At 44.6% G+C, this 21565-nt stretch overlaps 1 protein-coding gene across 1 annotated transcript; it reads left to right on the top strand.

Annotated features, from left to right (window-relative positions):
• Positions 1-1586: 1586 nt before the first annotated feature.
• LOC124164988 (myb/SANT-like DNA-binding domain-containing protein 3) lies at positions 1587-10596 on the top strand. Its single transcript, XM_046542227.1, has 4 exons — positions 1587-1751; positions 2056-2320; positions 2403-2713; positions 10357-10596. Exons 1-4 carry the CDS (start codon positions 1587-1589, stop codon positions 10594-10596), a joined length of 981 nt encoding a protein of 326 aa, XP_046398183.1.
• Positions 10597-21565: the final 10969 nt, after the last annotated feature.

Genomic DNA, 21565 nt, shown 5'->3' with positions numbered 1-21565 from the left:
ACATTTGAAACTACATTTCTATGTAAGTTACAATTTTGGCAATAAATTTCTGTTTGAAGTGATTGTGAACAATAATTGGGATATAATTATTTAAGTCTACATGACATCCGGTCCACGTTTCCCGTAACAGCTGCAAATTGCATGATTTCTAACGTGTCTTACAGTTAATGTGAGTGCCACCCCATCAGAGGCAAGTATTTGCAAATCCATGCACAGGTGAGTTTTGTGTTATAGTCATAATAAAATGCCAAATTTTAATTCTGTGAAGGACAACTGTTAGATAGGGTAGCGCTTTTTAGTCAATAGCATTCTTCATTCTTAATCTTGCACTGTGATATCCGTTGAAAATGCAATGAGCATTGTTTGATTAAATGCCATATCTTCAACGCTTTATGATGCATCACGTCCGAAATGTTGTTTGTGGTTGTGTTCGGTGCCTTTTTTTTCTCGTTCCTTTTGAAATCAAAAGAGTTCGGGGCTTAGTGGGTTTTGAGCTTTATCTGTACCAATCGCTCTTTCCGTTGATAAGAGAAATGTGTTTGTATTTTTTTTAAGATCGATTTCTAAACTTTCACTGATCCCTCTCGTGCAAATACTCTCTAAAAGTCATACTTTATTTACACTTAATTATTCTGTGGTTTTCTTCGCGGTGCCTTATGACAACTAAAGTCAATGTCATACTCCGATAAAATTACCGATATACATCGCAATACATGGAGTCGGGGAATCCAGAAGTTGCGATGTTCTGACATGTGAGGCAGGTAATTGTGCACTGTGAGAGGCGTCGTATATATTACGGAATACGTCGTCTGCTGGTCATGGAGTTAGCGGGAAATTGACAACAGGACGATTTTTTGTTCAGTGATTCGTTGAAATGTATTTATTAACGCGTTATGGTCAAGTCGTAAAGTTAATTCAGTTTTCTGTCCGTCCTATTGCCCTTTAAAACTATACGTTCCCCATGCAGCGACCTGTCAATGCAAAATAGGCAACACTGCGACATTTGGCAACACTTCGTTAGCTCGGGATGCTCATGGCAACACCTAGTGGCAGTCTCTTTAATCTCCTACATAATGTATTCTCCATGGCCCGACGTATCCCTTTCTCCCATGGAGAAAGTGCGCTTCTAGACAGCGTTTTGTTCAGTTTTGTATTCAGTTCTCTAAGGCCCGTATTGTCAGTCGCGCGTTCTATCGTTACCTTCTACCTAGGTGACCTTCACCTTAAAGGAAGCCAGTCAGTTCGAGAGTCCGTCCTTCTCTATTGTCGCCTTCGCCTTCGATTAGAAGGAGATTTTGTTTACGTTCACGGACTGATCCGTTCACTCGGCCAGAAAAAAGCGAAGCGTTACGAAGGTAAATAAGGTTGCCGCCCATTTCGAAGTTAATTAAAATCGAATTATTCCGTGTGCCGCGACAGTGACTGTAGGTCCAATTGTTCGAGGTACAATGTTAATTATATTTTCGCGTTTCTTTGTTGCACTTGAATAAGTTTTAATTACTAATTAATGGTGTTCCCTCGCAATAACAATCAAAATTCAATCAATCGGGAAACTAATCACGCAGAAATAGACAGACGCAAACGAAATGGAGAGGATGACGGTTGTGGAGAAAGACATACTGGTATCATTAGTTATTAAAAATAGGGATATACTAGAGAATAAAAGGACAGATGCTGTGACGTTGTCTGATAAGGTACGATGCTGGCGAAATATTGAAGCTGAATTCAACGGAAATTCACAAGTCGTGAAGGTAGGTAATACTAGAGTTATTGCTGGTCGTGCGCATTAGTAACCTATTGTATTAATTGTTCATAGCAATGCTGTTATTTAATGACAAAGTGTGTTATAGTGCATTAATATAATATATTATATATATTATGCCATATAATGGCATTAATTTCCTTAACTTAGTTAAATTTTTAATAAGGTGCAATGTTTTCGATGTAGTTTTATGCACAGCGCGTAAAAATAAAATGCCGATGATGTGCGAATAAATATATGCGGCGATGTAGGAAGTACTCTTTGTTTAACGGAAGCGAATTTCATTTTAATAGCGAAATTGGAAGCAACTGAGGAAGGCATGGGACAACGTGAAAACGAAGAGGAGGAAGGCCCAGGCTCAGGAAACCCAGCGGAGGTTGGCCACAGGCGGTGGGCCATATGTACCGCCTGTGTGCGATCACAACCCTGAGTTGGAAATAGCCATCCCATCACTCTCACACTGTGAGCAGAATGTTGGGGATATGGATGACGATTGCCTGGATTCGCCTCCTATCCCCAACGCGAGCAGTGGGAACACGGAACTGAAGTATCCAACAAGTAAGTATGTGCGATATTGTTTGTGGTTATGCATTACCTGTCGTTATCGAAATTATGCAATAAATTTTTCTTTTCAAAGTAGTCGAGGCTCCACCGTCAGATGTTCCGTGTGCCACGACAGTGATGGGAGGTCCGATAAGGACACCATCCTCCTCTGGTGGCATGACCAGAGGAGCTGCTGTAGAGAGAGAGTTGCAGGACCGGCTTGAGGGCTTGAAATCTTACAACGCACACCGCGATAAGATTCAAGCCCTCAGGCAAGAGACAGCACAAGTGGAGCTGGCCACAGCCAAGCTGATCAATGACTTCCAACTGCGGAAAGTGAAGCTAGACGAAGAGACACAGAATCTGCAGTTGGAGGTCTTGAGACTGCAAAGGCTGCAGCAGGAGCAGGCTCTGGCGCACCAAAAAAGAATGGATGAAATCCAAATAAAGATTATGGCGCGTTTTCTTTTAAACCGTTGGAGATTATTGCTCCTATATGAGGAGAATTTAGAGGAAGTGCGGCAATTAAGACTGGAGAGAAGGAAATTACGAGATAATAGTTATCCGTTTGAGGCGAGGGAGGAAGATTTCCGCCACCTCTTTCGAGTGAGCCGTGATATTGCACGATACTTATGCAATGAACTACAGCCATTTTTAAGGAGAAGGCGCTCATCAGGTTTGAGCGTGCAAACTCAAGTAAATATTTCATAATTTACTCCTACTTCTGGCAATATTTAATTTTTATGTTTTCCTTGTGTCACTCGCGAAATGTAATGGAATTACAATATTAAAAAAAACCTGTTGTCTGTTGTGGCTTTTTCATAATTATAGCCAAACTTGGGGTTAGTTATTTTCCAATAGTTTATTCAACGTGCATTTTTAAATATACACTCTTAATTTTCAACTTTGATCGGGTTACAATTGATATGCAATAAGGTATTCAATATGTGACAAGCACAACTAGCGGCACTTGAATATATTTAGTTGTTTTCGGTGACAGAAGCTTCTCAAACATGTACATTTATCTTCCATGAAAAGGTTTTGGTGACCCTTCGCTTCTTTGCGGAAGGAAGTTATCAGCGTGGAGTTGGTCAAGATTATTTTTGGCGGTAAGCCAGAAGTCTGTTTCCCGTTCAATTATAGCTGTTACAACTGCATTGTGCGACCACCAGCAGCATTGGATTCATTTCCCTACCACTAATGCAGAAAGAAATATTTTGGGGCAAAGGTAAGCCATATTTTTGTATTATTTTTCAGGAATACTATGTACTTATTATTGAAGTACTTTAAATTTCAAACATCTTCTAGGTTTCAGCAAACAATTGGATTCCCTGGGGTGATTGGGGCAATTGATTGTACGCATGTAGCCATTGTGACTCCTATTACGCATGAAGATTCTTATAAGAATCACAAAGGCTTCTACTCCATCAATGTCCAAATGGTAATCAGTTTTATCTAATAAGTATGAAAAAGTAGTTTCTCATCAATGAACTGAATTACTAATTCTGCCATAGTAAGAAAAATCTTCATTATATTTTGGCTTTCTTGTTTGTATTGTAGATATGTGACAGTGACATGAAAATAATGGACGTCACCGCCTATCACAGTTCATGACCAATTTATATGGACGTACAGTGGTGCCCGAACTGCCATGCAATCAATTTACCAGCAAAGATTGGGAAAATTTTACTTAATATAATTAATAACTTCAGGCTTTACTTAGTGAAACCTTTCCATATTGGAAGTAAGGAAATAAAACTTTGTAAGGTTCACAGTTATTTAATTATGGGCACGACCCGGGTTTCGTAACTTGGTTACATCGTCAGGTGACTGATCTTGCATGCATCATACATTTATACACAAAGTACACAAGTGACTGTGAGGACATCTATTGGAAAGGAAAAGGACTGGTTGAAAGAGCGGGGGTGAGGGTTAAACACGGACTGAAATGGGGAGAGGGGGTGGGGGAAGGGGGAAAGGGGCAGCCTTGATTTGGGACGGGGGTTTTTCCTGTGAGGATCTGACCAGCCAGGGGAGGGCGGGGTTAAAGTGGGCGAGGAGACGAAGGTGGCGGGGTTAAAGTGGGCGAGGAGACGAAGGTGGCGGGGTTAAAGTGGGCGAGGAGACGAAGGTGGCGGGGTTAAAGTGGGCGAGGAGACGAAGGTGGCGGGGTTAAAGTGGGCGAGGAGACGAAGGTGGCGGTGTTCGGGAAGAAAGAGAGGATTAGAAGGGTACATTGAGTTTTCTAAATCACAATAGTCTATGGGAGGTCGTTGAGTCCGGCTGTGGAAGGTGCTGGTATGGGTTAATGATTTCCCCGAAGGACATGGGTCACTGGGGGAATTTTGGTAAAGGCACTGCTTAGTGTTCGCTCTTGGAAAGTTTAACGGCACACAGGTGGATAGGCACTTGAAACTTTTAAAGGTTGTCACTGTAGGAGTTCATTGATGGGGATGGAAAAGAGAGGGGAGTGGGAGGGGAGCACTTGTTCGTTGGCAAGGGGGGTGTTGTTCTTTAAATGTTGTATAATCTCCAACGTTTCCAGGGCATTGAGTCTCCTCCTGCTTCCTTCTGAGCGTAGGATATCCGGCTTAAAATCACTATTGTGTTTGCTATCTATTAAATGATTGGCGAAGTTGGATTAATCTTTCTTCTTTTTGAAGCAGTTGCGATGCTCACTCACTCTGATATTAACACTTCTCTCCGTTCTGCCGATGTATTTCATGCCACAATCGTCGCACTTAAGACAGTAAATTCCACTTCTTCTTTCTGGTGGGAAGCGATCTTTGCAGTTGGGCAGCAATGTTGTGAGAGTTGAAGGGGTGTAATAGGCGATTCTGTATTTTTCTTTCGGGAAGCAAGACGTAACGGAATGAGAAATTTTCCCTAGGAAGGGAATCCTGCGCCAATTTATTGGGGTGTTGATGGGGGAGAGAGAGGACACCATTGATAAGGCCTGTTTCTTCCGCACTTTGTTGAGGATGTTATCAATTACTGCTGGTTGATAGCCATTAACCTTTGCAATGTGTTGAATGATTTTCCATTCCTTGTTGTAGTTCTGTTTATTGAGAGGAATTTTGATGAGTCTATTGATTAAATGATGGAACGCTGCTGTCTTGTGTTGGAAGGGGTGGCATGAGTCCGCGGGAATGGTAACGTCGGTGGAGGTGGGTTTTCGGTAAATATCAAAAATATGTGTTCCTTCATTTAGTTGAATGTTTAAATCTAGATAGTTAATTGAATTATTTCCTACTTCTATAGTAAATTTAATATTGCTGTTCTGGGAATTGATAAATGTGAAAAATTGTTCTAACTGCCTAGTGGTGCCGGCCCGGGTCGTGCCCATAATTAAATAACAGTGAACCTTACAAAGTTTTATTTCCTTACTTCCAAAATTTAACTTGATTGGTAAGAACCAAGTAAAAAGTCGCAAGTAATATATTTCGATGATTGTGTTCCTAATTGGAAAAATTCAATTCTTCAAATTCGTCACTTTTCAACTGAACAGAATTGAATATTTCCAAATGGGTTATCCTTTTATGGATTCATTCTGGTTCCGAGAATTTTTCATTTTCTTCCATATAAGGAGATGCAGGATATACACTCGAATGTGTATCGCATTCTTCACACCAAGGTGGGTTCTTCTCTTCTGTAAATAGGTATGAGTGTGTGAGGGCAGTGTCTCCTATCCTCAGGCGTGTGATTATGACTTCTTCTCTTAGGTTACTCCTGATGGAAGAGGTCATGCTGATACTACTGCTTTTATAGCTCGGAGCTTATTGTTGTCTCATCCCACGAATTTTGCCATTTGTTGAATATGACCTGAATTTCATGAAACCCCAAATTCCTCGACTGAAATAGTAATAGAATGACCCTTCGAAACATTGCCTTTAAGGTCCTCCGCAGTCACCATGTCCCATTTTATTTCAGCAATACCTAGTGCCTCCTGGGACTAAATATTGCTGAGGACTCGTTGCCAGGTATACCCGTATGTCCAGTTACCCACGTAAAGATCTTAATTCCCTTAATAAAATAACTTTAACAGAGACTCTGGGTATTCCATCAATAATACTTGGAAACCCGTTTTGCAGAAGATTCTAGAAGTGAGGGAAAATTCGCGAATGCAAAAATCAAACACTAACGCCACCTACAGTCACAGAGATAGCCAATCTTGATGCAGTTGACCTAATTATTTCGAAATTACAGTTAAAGAACTTCATTTATATAAAAAGGCCACATAAGGAAATTAGACTGTTTAATATAGGTGCGATAAAAGAATTGGCATCGTATTTTATTTTTTTATTTTTTTATTATTGTTTTTATTTAACTAAATGTATTACAACAACGAGACTTAGCAACCAAACATTAAATAAATCAATATTCAGCCCTGATGATGAGTGCCGAGACGGTACTTGAAACGTTGGCCGTTATAAAAACATTAACCCGGTGGGAATCCCGAGAAAAGTTTACCCCATCTTAAATCCCTTGCTGTTGAGGGAAAGAAGAGTTCCTAGAATATCCTGGACGACAGGGTAGGTTGGGTAATACGTTGAAATGGATTTCACAGCGCTCACAGTGTCACTAAAGATAAGAATAGAACAGGATTTGTATTTTATATTCTTTAGAGCCGTCCTAATGGCCATAATTTCTGCATTGAATATACTTCACAGTCGATTAAGTCTCGTCTTGATAATCTTGCGAAGTTCAGAGGACACAGCGCGAGCACATGCCGAGTCGGATTTCGATGCACACGGGTGTGAAATCCTTGTGCTTGTCCAAAAATTTTAAAAGCAGGCTCCGGTATTCCTGGGGTATAGATAGGGTTTTCTGGTGGTTATGGAGGAAAAAGTGGCGCTCTGGTCGTCGTATATATCATGGTGGGAGTTTTGAAAACCCTAACGGATATACCTCCGGCAGCGAGATGCTAAGCCCTTCAATTGAATGCTCGAAATGAACACTTAGGGCCGGTTTCACCAACCTATCGTTGATTGACGATCAGTTGATCGGCATCAATTTCCTGATTCAAGATCAAATCTCGCATCCGTTTCACCAACATTTGATCCTTGATAAAGAATCAAAATTCCTTTATCGGCCATCGCGTAACATTGTTATTTCCATAGATGTTCAAGTAGTTTTCGTATTAGTTGTCCTCGGGGCATGACAATGGCATTTGTTTAACGACGTAATAACCACGACATTCGAGTTTAAAAATCAAAATGTCTACAGCAGCTCGAGCCAATAATTTCTCAGAGTTGGAGAAATCGCGTCTCTTTGATCTAGTAGAAACATTTCAATATTATAAAAAACAAAAGAACTGATGCTACTACATGCCATGAAAAGAAAAAAGCATGGGAAGGCGTAAGCGTCACCTCAATTCCACCGAAACTAATGCTATCCAGACGTGCATGCATTGAAAATTTGCTACGACAATATGAAACGTCGGGCTAAGAAGAATGCGGCTGATGAGTACGTGAGGTAATACGCGTAGAATCTTACGTCGCCAGACCCGGTCGTAAGCCTTCTCTAAGTCGAAGAATACACCGACTACGTGCTGGCGGAGAAGGAAGGCTTCTTGGATGAAATTTTCAATTCTAACCATGTGGTCCATGGTGGAACGGTTCCGTCTGAATCCGCATTGTATCTTAGAGAGAAGTTTTCGACGCTCCAGCCACCAAATGAGACGTCGATTTACCATTCGCTCCATTAACTTGCACAGGCAGCTGGTGAGAGAAATCGGCCGGTAAGAATTCGGATCAGCTCGGTCTTTTCCATGTTTTGGGATGGGAACAATGACGGACTCCCGCCAGGACGGAGGAAATTCACCATTGGCCCAGAGCTGATTAAAAGTTTCAAGGACTTCCAGCAACGCCGATTCCGATAGATTTCGGAGGAAGGCATTGTGGATCTCGTCGGGTCCTGGGGACGTGTCGTGGGAGTCATGGATGGCAGATTTCAGCTCCCAAATGGTAAATGGAATATTGTAGTCTGCCGCTATTTTAGGTTCGTTAAAGGATATAGGGACGTTCTCGAGCCGTTTCTTGAGGATCGCAAAAGAAGGTTCATAGCATTCGTCGCTGCTCACATTGGCGAGTAATAGGGCGAATACGTTCCCTATCGCGGCTGGAGAAGTGATAACCTTTCCTTCGACTTCTAGGAAGGATATACCTAGATGCTGGCCGCTACCCGATATGCTCCTCACCTTACACCATACCTGTGCAAGTGGAGTCCTGTTGTTGACACCGGAGACAAAATTCATCCAAGAAGTCCTCTTTGCGTCCTTTAATACCTGACGCGCTTTCGCTCTTAGTCGCCGAAAAGCGGAGAGATTATTTGCTGTAGGATACTTGTTGAAAATTCGGAGAGCTTTCTTACGTTTTTTAATGGCTTCTGCGCAGGTTTCATTCCACCATGGCACCGCATTTCTTGGAAGGATGCTTCGAGATCGTGGTATGCTAATTTCGGCTGCTTGAATAATGCTCGACGTCAAAAGATTTAAGTTTGTTACAAAGTCGTTGTTCTTACCCCACACGTAGTTAAAATTTGAGTTAAAACAATGCCAATCGGCTTTCCGGACAGTCTAACGGCCTGGTCTAATAAAATCGGGGTTAAAATTTTGCTCCCTTTTGATTAAAAGGGGAAAGTGATCGCTCCCACTGGTCCTTATGCACAGAGAGTGTGAGTTTATTGACCAAACTAGTCGATAAAATACACAAGTCAATGGAGGAGAAATCGCCGCTATAAGAGTTAAAACGGGTTTTCTCGCCGTTATTGAGTAAAAATAGGTTAAAATCACTAATACTACAAAACTAGTCGCGGCCTTCGACAAATGCAAAGTAAGTGACAGGGACGCCGTACATATTTTGACAGCAACAGCTGAAGCATTTGAGCTGAATGCCAAAGATTTTGCAATAAACCGTTCTTTTATTCGACGTTCCCGGGATCATTTACGGGCGAAGTACGCTATCAATCAACGCGCTACATTCGCCCAAAAAGATATACATTCAGTGAAGGTGCACTGGGATGTAAAATTGTTCCCTTCAATAACGGGCAAAGAATTAATACGAGGGCTATCCAGAAAGTAGATTACGTTTTCGTCTGTGTCGGCTAGGGGCGGGGCTAGCGCGGCCATCTTGGGGTCAGAGCGTTGCGCAGCTCAGTCGGCATCTAGTCGTGCTAGTGAGAAGTTCGTGCTGTGCTCCGTTAAGATACTGTGACGGTTTGAAATGTCTGCGTTAATTGAAAATCCCGCGAGCTGCGAGGTGCGTGCAGTAATAAGGTTTCTGACTGCAAAAAACTGTAAACCGATAGAAATCTATCGGCAGCTTTGTGAAGTGTATGGGGACAACATATCACTGAAGGTGGAGTGCGTCAGTGGGTCATAAGATTTAAAAATGGCCGAACCAATCTTCACGACGAAGATCAAAGTGGGAGACCCAGCATAGTGACTGCCGAACTTGTCGAAAGAGTCGATGCTAAAGTCCGTGAAAATCGAAAGTTCACAATAACGGAACTTTCTTTGAGTTTTCCACAAATTTCGCGAAGTTTGTTGCACGAAATCATCAGCGAAAAGCTTGGTTACCACAAGTTTTGTGCAAGATGGATTCCAAAAATCTTGACAGAGGACCACAAAAAGCAGCGAATGGCTGCAGCGTTGAACTTTTTGGACGCTTACGATAAGGATGGTGACTCTTTACCCGATCGTTACTGGTGACGAACCATGGGTGAAACACGTGAATTGTGAAACGAGATTGCAATCAATGCAGTGGGGGCACACAAGTTCTCCCCGAAAACCCAAGAAATGCATGCAAACAATGTCGGCAAGGAAGATGATGGCGACTGTTTTTTGGGACAGAAAAGGTGTGATTTTGGTGGACTAACTGGAAAGAGGCACTACAATAAACTCTCAAAGCTATTGCCAAACTCTTCAAAACCTCAGAAGAGCAATTCAAAACAAGCGCAGAGGAATGTTGAGCTCTAAGATCTTGTTGATTCACGGCAACGCCCGCCCCCACACGGCAAATGTCACTCGTGAAGTTCTTGAATCTTTTAAGTGGGAGTTGTTTCCTCATCCGCCGTACAGTCCCGACCTGGCACCGAGCGACTTCCACCTATTCCCAGCAATGAAGAAGTGGCTGGCTATGCAGCGTTTTGATGACGACGCACAGCTGCAAGAAGAGGTAACGAAGTGGTTGAAGGCGCAGACGGCCGAATTTTTCGATGAAGGAATTTCCAAGCTCGTACATCGCTACGATAAATGCCTTAATTTGAATGGTGACTATGTAGAAAAGTAGTATTTGAGTGTGGCTTTCATCTGTATATAATAAAATTTGTTTCCTATACTTTGTTTATTTTTTATTCCAAAGCGTAATCTACTTTCTGGATAGCCCTCGTAGATAGGCTGCCTGTTATAGCCACTTGTGGTGAAAATGAGCACCTTCTCGAGGTCCCAGTTATTCCCACGGGTACTGGGAAAGATCAAGCAATTGCTGTGCATACGATGCTTGAAGAATGGAACCTGAGTGAAAAAGTAGTAGTAGTAGTATTTGGATTTAGGGTGCGTCGACGGCAAGGTCATTTTGCACCACTACTGTGCGATTTAATTACAAAAGTTATGTATTAAGTAATCTACTGCATCTGATGTCTTCGTTGAAAGTGTGCATAATTAGACTTTATTAAAAATGTTTATTTCTCTGAGAAACCGAAATGTACAGATTAAGTTGGTGGGGTGGTCTCCTAAAAGGGTTTTTAGGTCTCCCCCTAGATTATTTCGTCTTCGCGCTTCGCGGTACTTAACACAATCTAGCATGAAGTGTCTAATACTTAATGGACATTTACAATCCCCACATTGGGGAGGTTCCTTCTCTTCAGTAAAGAGATACGAATGGGTCAGGGGGCTGTGCCCTATCCTCAATCGTGTAAGTACTACTTCCTCTCTCCGATTACTACGAGCTGAGGAGGGCCACGCTGCTACCATGTCCTTGATGCCACGGAGCTTGTTATTATTTAGAATCCTCCATGACTCCCTCCATTTTCCAAATACCACGTTTCTTAGAGATGCTCGTAAGTCCTCGTGGGGAACCAGCGTTGAGACAAGAACTTCGTTATTCAGAGCTTCCTTGGCCATAGCGTCTGCTATCTCATTCCCGGCTATCCCCTCATGTCCCGGTACCCACAGAAAATGGATATTCAAACCCTTTCTCGAAAGGGTCAGCAGGAGAGAGTGTATTTCTTGCACGATCGGGTGCACGGGTGAGAAGCCAGAGATGGCTTGTAGCGAGCTCCTGGAGTCAGTGCATATGACAAAGGAGCCGCCGTGGTCACCTAGGGCTTCTAGGGCTGTCCTTATGGCATAAAGCTCCGCCGTGTACACACTGCACATCGGGTGAAGCTTTGCTCTGATGTTCCCGTGGATAGGGGAGAACACTGCACATGCACAAGCAGAGTTATCTTTCGAACCGTCAGTGTAAACGGGGGTAAGATTGGGGTGATTCCATCGGAACATGGCAAACAAACGCTGGTACTCCGAGGGAGTTGTGGAAGACTTCGGTCGAGATCGTGAAAGAATATTCACCACCGGAGTGAGAGTGATCCAAGGGGGGTGTTCCGAGAATGAAACAGGATACACTTCAGGTAGCGTGAATTCGCATCCGCGAATAAAATCGTTAAAACGAACGCTTACTGGTCTGGTTGCTTTAGTCCTTCGGTTAAAAACATTAATAAAACGGGGTTTAAAAAGTAAACTATAACATGGGTGACTCGTCATTGCTAAAATTTTGGAAACGTAGCTACAAAGAAGCCAGGTCCTTCGGTAGCATAGAGGAGGCTCGCCTGCGTCGGTATATATGCTGGGAATCGGGCTGGTCCTAAACGCCCCAGTGCATAGTCGCAGACCTGCGTTGTGCACTGAATTAAGTGCTTTCAAATACGTCTCGCGAGCGGACGCATACACGAATGAGCCGTAGTCTAATCTCGACCGCACCAGTGTGCGGTAAAGTAAAATTAAGGTGGTGCGGTCTGCTCCCCAAGATGCGTGGCTTAAAAACTTTAAAATGTTCAAAGACTCCAAACAGTTTACCTTGACAGAATTAATGTGCTCCTTCCAGTTGAGTTTGTGGTCGAGGGTCATCCCCAGAAAACGGACTGATTCCACAAATGGGAGGTTTCTACCACCTAGGTGTAACGTGGGATTTACATGGACGCCCCGAGTGCGAGAAAAGTGAACGCACTTTGTTTTCTCCAAAGAGAAAAGGAAGCCGTTATTTTGGGTCCATTTGTGAAGTTTATTGATGGTGAGTTGCGCCATACGCGATGCATTCACGACCCTAGATGATCTGCAGAAAATCGCGAGATCATCCACAAACAGTGACCCTAACACTGGCTCCTTGATGCAGTGAGCTATGTCGTTGATCGCAATAGCGAACAAAGTCACGCTCAGAACGGAGCCTTGGGGAACTCCGTTGTCAAGAGGGTAAAAATTTGACAACAACTGTCCCGTCCTTACTTTAAAAACACGGTTGGTTAAAAAATTTTGTATAAAAATGGGCAAACAGCCTCTAAAACCCCACTCGCGTATTACGCGTAGAATCTTACGTCGCCAGACCCGGTCGTAAGCCTTCTCTAAGTCGAAAAATACACAGACTACGTGTTGGCGGAGAAGGAAGGCTTCTTGGATGAAATTTTCAATTCTAACCAAGTGGTCCATTGTGGAACGGTTCCGTCTGAATCCGCATTGTATCCTAGAGAGGAGTTTTCGACGCTCAAGCCACCAAATGAGACGTCGGTTTACCATTCGCTCCATTAACTTGCACAGGCAGCTGGTGAGAGAAATCGGCCGGTAAGAATTCGGATCAGCTCGGTCTTTTCCATGTTTTGGGATGGGAACAATGACGGACTCCCGCCAGGACGGAGGAAAATCCCCATTGGCCCAGAGCTGATTAAAAGTTTCAAGGATTTCCAGCAACGCCGATTCCGATAGATTTCGGAGGAAGGCATTGTGGATCTCGTCGGGTCCTGGGGACGTGTCGTGGGAGTCATGGATGGCAGATTTCAGCTCCCAAATGGTAAATGGCATATTGTAGTCTGCCGTTGTTTTAGGCTCCATAAAGGATATAGGGACGTTCTCGAGCCTTTTCTTGAGGATCGCAAAAGAAGGTTCATAGCATTCGTCGCTGCTCACTTTGGCGAGTAATTGGGCGAATACGTTCCCTATCGCAGCTGGAGAAGTGATAACCTTTCCTTCGACTTCTAGGAAGGATATACCTAGATGCTGGCTGCTACCCGATATGCTCCTCACCTTACGCCATACCTGTGCAAGTGGAGTCCTGTGGTTGACACCGGAGACAAAATTCATCCAAGAAATCCTCTTTGCGTCCTTTATTACCTGACGCGCTTTCGCTCTTAGTCGCCGAAAAGCGGAGAGATTATTTGCTGTAGGATACTTGTTGAAAATTCGGAGAGCTTTCTTACGTTTTTTAATGGCTTCTGCGCAGGTTTCATTCCACCATGGCACCGCATTTCTTGGAAGGATGCTTCGAGATCGTGGTATGCTAATTTCGGCGGCTTGAATGATGCTGGATGTCAAAAGATTTACGTTTGTTACACAGTCGTTGTTTTTATCCCACACGTAGTTAAAATTTGAGTTAAAAAGATGCCAATCGGCTTTCCGGACAATCCAACAGCCTGGTCTAATAAAATCGGGGTTTAAATTTTGCTCCCTTTTGATTAAAAGGGGAAAGTGATCGCTCCCACTAAGATCCTTATGCACAGAGAGTTTGAGTTTATTGACCAAACTAGTCGATAAAATACTCAAGTCAATGGAGGAAGAATCGCCGCTATAAGAGTTAAAACGGGTTTTCTCGCCGTTATTGAGTAAAAAAAGGTTAAAATCACTAATAAAACTTGATAAAATACGTCCCCTGCGGTTGCACTGTTCCGGGGTGCTTCCCCATAGACGATCGTGAGCATTAAAATCTCCGAGTAAAATAAAAGGCTGAGGTAGCTGCTGAACGAGGGATTCTAGATTAAAACGGGTGACGGGTGCACCCTCCGGCAGGTAAACGTTGCACACCGTTATCGCCTCGGGAGCGTGCACCGTCACCGCTACCGCTTGGAACGGTGTGTTAAGATTTATTCGGGAGGTGTAAACAGCCTCCCGGACAAAAACCGAAACTCCACCATGGGCTCGTAGGCCACTAGTATCGTCCAGTCTAAAAGCGTTAAAATGTTTTAAATATCCCTTGTCTGTATCTTTGAAACGCGTTTCCTGCAAACATATACAGGAAGGGTTAAAATCTCTTATTAAAATTTCAAGTTCCTCCTTATGCTTATAAAAACCGTTGCAGTTCCACTGCACGATAAAAGCCATGATTAAAATATAAAAGAGGATTAAAACTAAAAGGAGCAGTTGAGTCACGAAGGGCGCTTGAGGCGCTTTACGTGACTCTTCTTCCCTTTGCTCTCAATTTTTAAAATATCCGTATCGGATAGGTATTCCAACTCCATTAAATTGGTTTGGCTCTTTGGAGCCTTATCAGAGGGGCCGGGGGACTGAGAGTTCCCGCGTTTGGTTTGTGTAGCCCCGGCGTTGTTTTTGTTGGGTTTCTTATTTGGAGATTTCGTTCCCACGACTTTATCCTTGTTTGCCGGATCTGTGGCCTTAGCCGGCGCGGCCGATTTTTGTTCTCCAGCCTTCTTGTTCAAATTTTCTTCCGTCTGAGTCGAGATGGTAGTAGTAGTGTTTGGATTTAGGGTGCGTCGACGGCAAGGTCATTTTGCACCACTACTGTGCTATTTAATTACAATTGTTATGTATAAAGTAATCTAATGCATCTGATGTCTTCGTTGAAAGTGTACATAATTAGACTTTATTAAAAATGTTTATTTCTCTGAGAAACCGAAATGTACAGATTAAGTTGGTAGGGTGGTCTCCTAAAAGGGTTTTTAGGTCTCCCCCTAGATTATTTCGCCTTCGCGCTTCGCGGTACTTAACACAATCTAGCATGATGTGTCTAATACTTAATGGACATTTACAATCCCCACATTGGGGAGGTTCCTTCTCTTCAGTAAAGAGATACGCATGGGTCAGGGGGCTGTGCCCTATCCTCAATCGTGTAAGTACTACTTCCTCTCTCCGATTACTACGAGCTGAGGAGGGCCACGCTGCTACCGTGTCCTTGATGCCACGGAGCTTGTTATTATTTAGAATCCTCCATGACTCCCTCCATTTTCCAAATACCACGTTTCTTAGAGATGCTCGTAAGTCCTCGTGGGGAACCAGCGTTGAGACAAGAACTTCGTTATTCAGAGCTTCCTTGGCCATAGCGTCTGCTATCTCATTCCCGGCTATCCCCTCATGTCCAGGTACCCACAAAAAATGGATATTCAAACCCTTTCTCGAAAGGGTCAGCAGGAGAGTGTGTATTTCTTGCACGATCGGGTGCTCGGGTGAGAAGCCAGAGATGGCTTGTAGCGAGCTCCTGGAGTCAGTGCATATCACAAAGGAGCCGCCGTGGTCATCTAGGGCTTCTAGAGCTGTCCTTATGGCATAAAGCTCCGCCGTGTACACACTGCACATCGGGTGAAGCTTTGCTCTGATGTTCCCGTGGATAGGGGAGACCACTGCACATGCACAAGCAGAGTTATCTTTCGAACCGTCAGTGTAAACGGGGGTAAGGTTGGGGTGATTCCATCGGAACATCGCAAACAAACGCTGGTACTCCGAGGGAGTTGTGGAAGACTTCGGTCGAGATCGTGAAAGAACATTCACCACCGGAGTGGGAGTGATCCAAGGGGGGTGTTCCGAGAATGAAACAGGATACACTTCAGGTAGCGTGAATTCGCATCCGCGAATAAAATCGTTAAAACGAACGCTTACTGGTCTGGTTGCTTTAGTCCTTCGGTTAAAAACATTAATAAAACGGGGTTTAAAAAGTAAACTATAACATGGGTGACTCGTCATTGCTAAAATTTTGGAAACGTAGCTACAAAGAAGCCAGGTCCTTCGGTAGCATAGAGGAGGCTCGCCTGCGTCGGTATATATACTGGGAATCGGGCTGGTCCTAAACGCCCCAGTGCATAGTCGCAGACCTGCGTTGTGCACTGAGTTAAGTGCTTTCAAATACGTCTCGCGTGCGGACGCATACACGAATGAGCCGTAGTCTAATTTCGACCGCACCAGTGTGCGGTAAAGTAAAATTAAGGTGGTGCGGTCTGCTCCCCAAGATGCGTGGCTTAAAAACTTTAAAATGTTTAAAGACTTCAAACAGTTTACCTTGACAGAATTAATGTGCTCCTTCCAGTTGAGTTTGTGGTCGAGGGTCATCCCCAGAAAACGGACTGATTCCACAAATGGGAGGTTTCTACCACCTAGGTGTAACGTGGGATTTACATGGACGCCCCGAGTGCGAGAAAAGTGAACGCACTTTGTTTTCTCCAAAGAGAAAAGGAAGCCGTTATTTTGGGTCCATTTGTGAAGTTTATTGATGGTGAGTTGCGCCATACGCGATGCATTCACGACCCTAGATGATCTGCAGAAAATCGCGAGATCATCCACAAATAGTGACCCTAACACTGGCTCCTTGATGCAGTGAGCTATTTCGTTGATAGCAATAGCGAACAACGTCACGCTCAGAACCGAGCCTTGGGGAACTCCGTTGTCAAGAGGGTAAAAATTTGACAACAACTGTCCCGTCCTTACTTTAAAAACACGGTTGGTTAAAAAATTTTGTATAAAAATGGGCAAACAGCCTCTAAAACCCCACTCGCGTAATACGCGTAGAATCTTACGTCGCCAGACCCGGTCGTAAGCCTTCTCTAAGTCGAAAAATACACCGACTACGTGTTGGCGGAGGAGGAAGGCTTCTTGGATGAAATTTTCAATTCTGACCAAGTGTTCCATTGTGGAACGGTTCCGTCTGAATCCGCATTGTATCCTAGAGAGGAGTTTTCGACGCTCCAGCCACCAAATGAGACGTCGATTTACCATTCGCTCCATTAACTTGCACAGGCAGCTGGTGAGAGAAATCGGCCGGTAAGAATTCGGGTCAGCTCGGTCTTTTCCATGTTTTGGGATGGGAACAATGACGGACTCCCGCCAGGACGGAGGAAAATCCCCATTGGCCCAGAGCTGATTAAAAGTTTCAAGGATTTCCAGCAACGCCGATTCCGATAGATTTCGGAGGAAGGCATTGTGGATCTCGTCGGGTCCTGGGGACGTGTCGTGGGAGTCATGGATGGCAGATTTCAGCTCCCAAATGGTAAATGGCATATTGTAGTCTGCCGTTGTTTTAGGCTCCATAAAGGATATAGGGACGTTCTCGAGCCTTTTCTTGAGGATCGCAAAAGAAGGGTCATAGCATTCGTCGCTGCTCGCTTTGGCGAGTAATTGGGCGAATACGTTCCCTATCGCAGCTGGAGAAGTGATAACCTTTCCTTCGACTTCTAGGAAGGATATACCTAGATGCTGGCTGCTACCCGATATGCTCCTCACCTTACGCCATACCTGTGCAAGTGGAGTCCTGTGGTTGACACCGGAGACAAAATTCATCCAAGAAATCCTCTTTGCGTCCTTTATTACCTGACGCGCTTTCGCTCTTAGTCGCCGAAAAGCGGAGAGATTATTTGCTGTAGGATACTTGTTGAAAATTCGGAGAGCTTTCTTACGTTTTTTAATGGCTTCTGCGCAGGTTTCATTCCACCATGGCACCGCATTTCTTGGAAGGATGCTTCGAGATCGTGGTATGCTAATTTCGGCGGCTTGAATGATGCTGGATGTCAAAAGATTTACGTTTGTTACACAGTCGTTGTTTTTATCCCACACGTAGTTAAAATTTGAGTTAAAAAGATGCCAATCAGCTTTCCGGACAATCCAACAGCCTGGTCTAATAAAATCGGGGTTTATATTTTGCTCCCTTTTGATTAAAAGGGGAAAGTGATCGCTCCCACTAAGATCCTTATGCACAGAGAGTTTGAGTTTATTGACCAAACTAGTCGATAAAATACTCAAGTCAATGGAGGAAGAATCGCCGCTATAAGAGTTAAAACGGGTTTTCTCGCCGTTATTGAGTAAAAAAAGGTTAAAATCACTAATAAAACTTGATAAAATACGTCCCCTGCGGTTGCACTGTTCCGGGGTGCTTCCCCATAGACGATCGTGAGCATTAAAATCTCCGAGTAAAATAAAAGGCTGAGGTAGCTGGTGAACAAGGGATTCTAGATTAAAACGGGTGACGGGTGCACCCTCCGGCAGGTAAACGTTGCACACCGTTATCGCCTCGGGAGCGTGCACCGTCACCGCTACCGCTTGGAACGGAGTGTTAAGATTTATTCGGGAGGTGTAAAGAGCCTCCCGGACAAAAACCGAAACTCCACCATGGGCTCGTTGGCCACTAGTATCGTCCAGTCTAAAAGTGTTAAAATGTTTTAAATATCCCTTGTCTGTATCTTTAAAACGCGTTTCCTGCAAACATATACAGAAAGGGTTAAAATCATTTATTAAAACAGCCAGCTCCTCCTTATGCCGATAAAATCCATTACAATTCCATTGTAATATAAAATTCATAAAAAGGGTTTAAAAAGGGTAAAAGATAAATAAAAACAGAAAAAAAAGGATGTCAATATTGAAACTTGGAGCAGCATTAGCCCGGAAGTCTGTGGAATCATCGCTTTAAGCGACTTTTCCTTCCCTTATTCCTGACTTTTTCGATCTCTGTCCGAAATACAGAGATCTTCGTCTATGTCCTCCTGCATCGGTTCCATACCTTTGCCGGAGGGACCAGGAGAGGGAGTTTTCTCTCGCTGGTCAGGTTTTCTGGTGGTTTTCTTTGTTGTATTTTTGGGAGACACTACGGAGGAGTTAGGGGTGTTTTTTTTAGTATTGCTATTGTTACTCGCATTTGTTTTTTTTAATAAATCTATCTGCTTTTCAGGTTCCGTCTGTGTAGAAATGGTGCACTTCTTAACTGGAGCAGAGGCGATTGCGGCAAAGGAACGCGAGAAAGAGGGGGCACTAAGGGCTTTGAACTTTTTCCTTGCCTCCAGGTAAGATATTTTTTCCATAGTTTTTATTTCCATAATCTTCCGTTCCTCTTTCATTTTCGGGCAATCGCGAGAGTAAGCCGCGTGGGTACCCTCGCAATTCACGCAGCAGGCCGCTTCCGCACATTTGTCCCCATCGTGCTTGTCCTTGCCGCAGCGCGGGCAGGTGGCCTTGCCCTCACATCGCGGTGCGATGTGGCCGAATTTTTGGCATTGGAAGCAGCGCATCGGTTGAGGGAAGAATGGTCGCACAGTTACAGATTCGTATCCTAAGAAGACTTTAACGGGCAGTTTGTCTAGAGCGAACGTGAGAATTACTGACGTGGTATTTATCACTTCACCGTTTCGCTTCGTAGTCAGTCTGCGACAGTCGATGACGCCCTGGGGGGCCATCTCTCTCTTGATCTCTTCTGGTTCCACGTAAAGAAGGTCGTAGTGACTTATTACTCCCTTAGAGGTATTTAGAGTGCGGTGGATCTCGACTTTAACTGGGATGTCGTGTAATTTTTCAGTTTTAAGCAATTTTTCAGCTTGGATGTTGTTCGCAGTCTCTATTAGTAGGGTACCATCTCTTAGTTTTTTCACCGAATTTGGCTCTCCAGTAATTATCGATTGCATAGCTTTTTTAATGAAAAAGGGAGACAACTTTTTCAGAGTGTCACCTTCTTTGGCGCATTTCATAGACAAAAAACGCTTCGAGCTTTCAAAAGACTTTTCTCCTCCGCCCGTGTCCGGGCGGGATCTTTTTGGTGGAGGAAGAGTAATCGTCTCCATGAAAGTAAGAACATAATTCGTCCCCTGGGCTCCCCACCCACCACGGAGCCACACATTTGGGACGCCACCCGCAAGCCGGAATGGACGTCAGGGCTACCCAAGGGATATAGGAACCTTCGATAGGGGGTCTCTTTTGGGTTAGAACCTCCGGCGCGGGGGCCCTCCGAACCCACACGCCTTCGGCCGCCCTACGGAGACCCCCATATCTCCAGCACTAGCCCGTTCTGGCGTACGCTCGGAAGGAGCCGCCAAGCTCCCCAGCCGCCAGGAGCCGATTGACCGAGCTGGGCTCTTCTCGGCCGCCCGTTTTCGGGGAATCCAGGGCCGAAGTGGGGTATTGAACTCCGGCCCATACCGGGTTTCCGACGCCCGGCTGGGTGCCGGAGAACTCACCCACCAGGATCCCTTTCTCCCCCATGTACGGGTCTCCACGCACGGCAAACACGTGGGTGATTCTGGACGCCAGATGTTACGGCTACTCAGAACAGCAGAGTCACATGCTGTCTGGACACTATCCGAGCGAGCGACGGGGTTTTTTTACGAGCTTGTCTCCTCGGTGTGCTCGGGTCCGTGGGGGCGCGGCTCCCCAAAGGAAGAGATTTCTCTCTTCCCCCCGTGCGGGGGTCGAGATGGTGATTTTGGCGATAGGAGCGGAAGCTATTTGGGCGAAAGATCTGGAAAAAGTAGGAGCTACTTGAGCTCTGTACTTTTTCCTCGCCTCAAAGTACGGGATCTTTTCTACCGTCTTGATCTCCATTATTTTCCGCTCTTCTATCAGCTTCGGGCATTTGCGGGAGTACACGGGATGAGCACCCTCGCAGTTACGCAACGCTGGTCACCATTGCATCCACCCTCATGATTGTCCAGGCCGCATCGTGGGCAGGTGGCTTTGCCTTGGCACCTCGTGGCCATATGACCGAACTGCTGGCACTGGAAACATCTCAGGGGTGCCGGTATGAATGGTCGCACTGGGACCGATTCGTATCCGATAAACACTCTGTCAGGGAGTTTGTCGCGCGCGAAAGTGAGTACGACTGATGTCGAGTCGATTTTCTCTCCGTTGCGCCTTGTGGTGAGTCGACGAGCATCAGAGACTCCTTGGGAGGCCATCTCACGTTTGATCTCGTCGATCTCAACGTACAGCAGATCAAAGTGGCTTATAACTCCCCGACAGGTGTTTAGGGTGGAGTGCACCTTGACCCTGACGGGAATATCATGCAGCTTATTAACCTTAAGTAACTTTTCGCTCTGGGCTTCATTTTCAGTTTCAATGAGCAGTGTGCCATCACGAAGCTTTTTAGCTGATTTCAGCTCCCCGGGAACCAAACCCGACAAAACTTTACGAATAAGGAAGGGGGACACCTTTTTCAGGTTCTCCCCTTCCTTCTGGCACCTCATTACTAGGTAGCGCTGACTAGCGCCGTTAACTTTAACTCTCCCGTCGTCTGGACG

The sequence above is a fragment of the Ischnura elegans genome, chromosome 9 (genome assembly GCF_921293095.1).
Source record: "Ischnura elegans chromosome 9, ioIscEleg1.1, whole genome shotgun sequence".
NCBI lineage: Eukaryota > Metazoa > Arthropoda > Insecta > Odonata > Coenagrionidae > Ischnura > Ischnura elegans.
This window is presented reverse-complemented; position numbering and strand designations above follow the sequence as displayed.

Bases quoted from the DNA above. Each gene is read 5' to 3' on its own strand.
- LOC124164988 (XM_046542227.1), top strand. From the start codon at position 1,587: ATGGAGAGGATGACGGTTGTGGAGAAAGACATACTGGTATCATTAGTT. The intron at 1,752-2,055 runs GTAGGTAATACT...TCATTTTAATAG, and splicing joins GAAATTCACAAGTCGTGAAG to CGAAATTGGAAGCAACTGAG. The intron at 2,321-2,402 runs GTAAGTATGTGC...TTTTCAAAGTAG, and splicing joins GGAACTGAAGTATCCAACAA to TCGAGGCTCCACCGTCAGAT.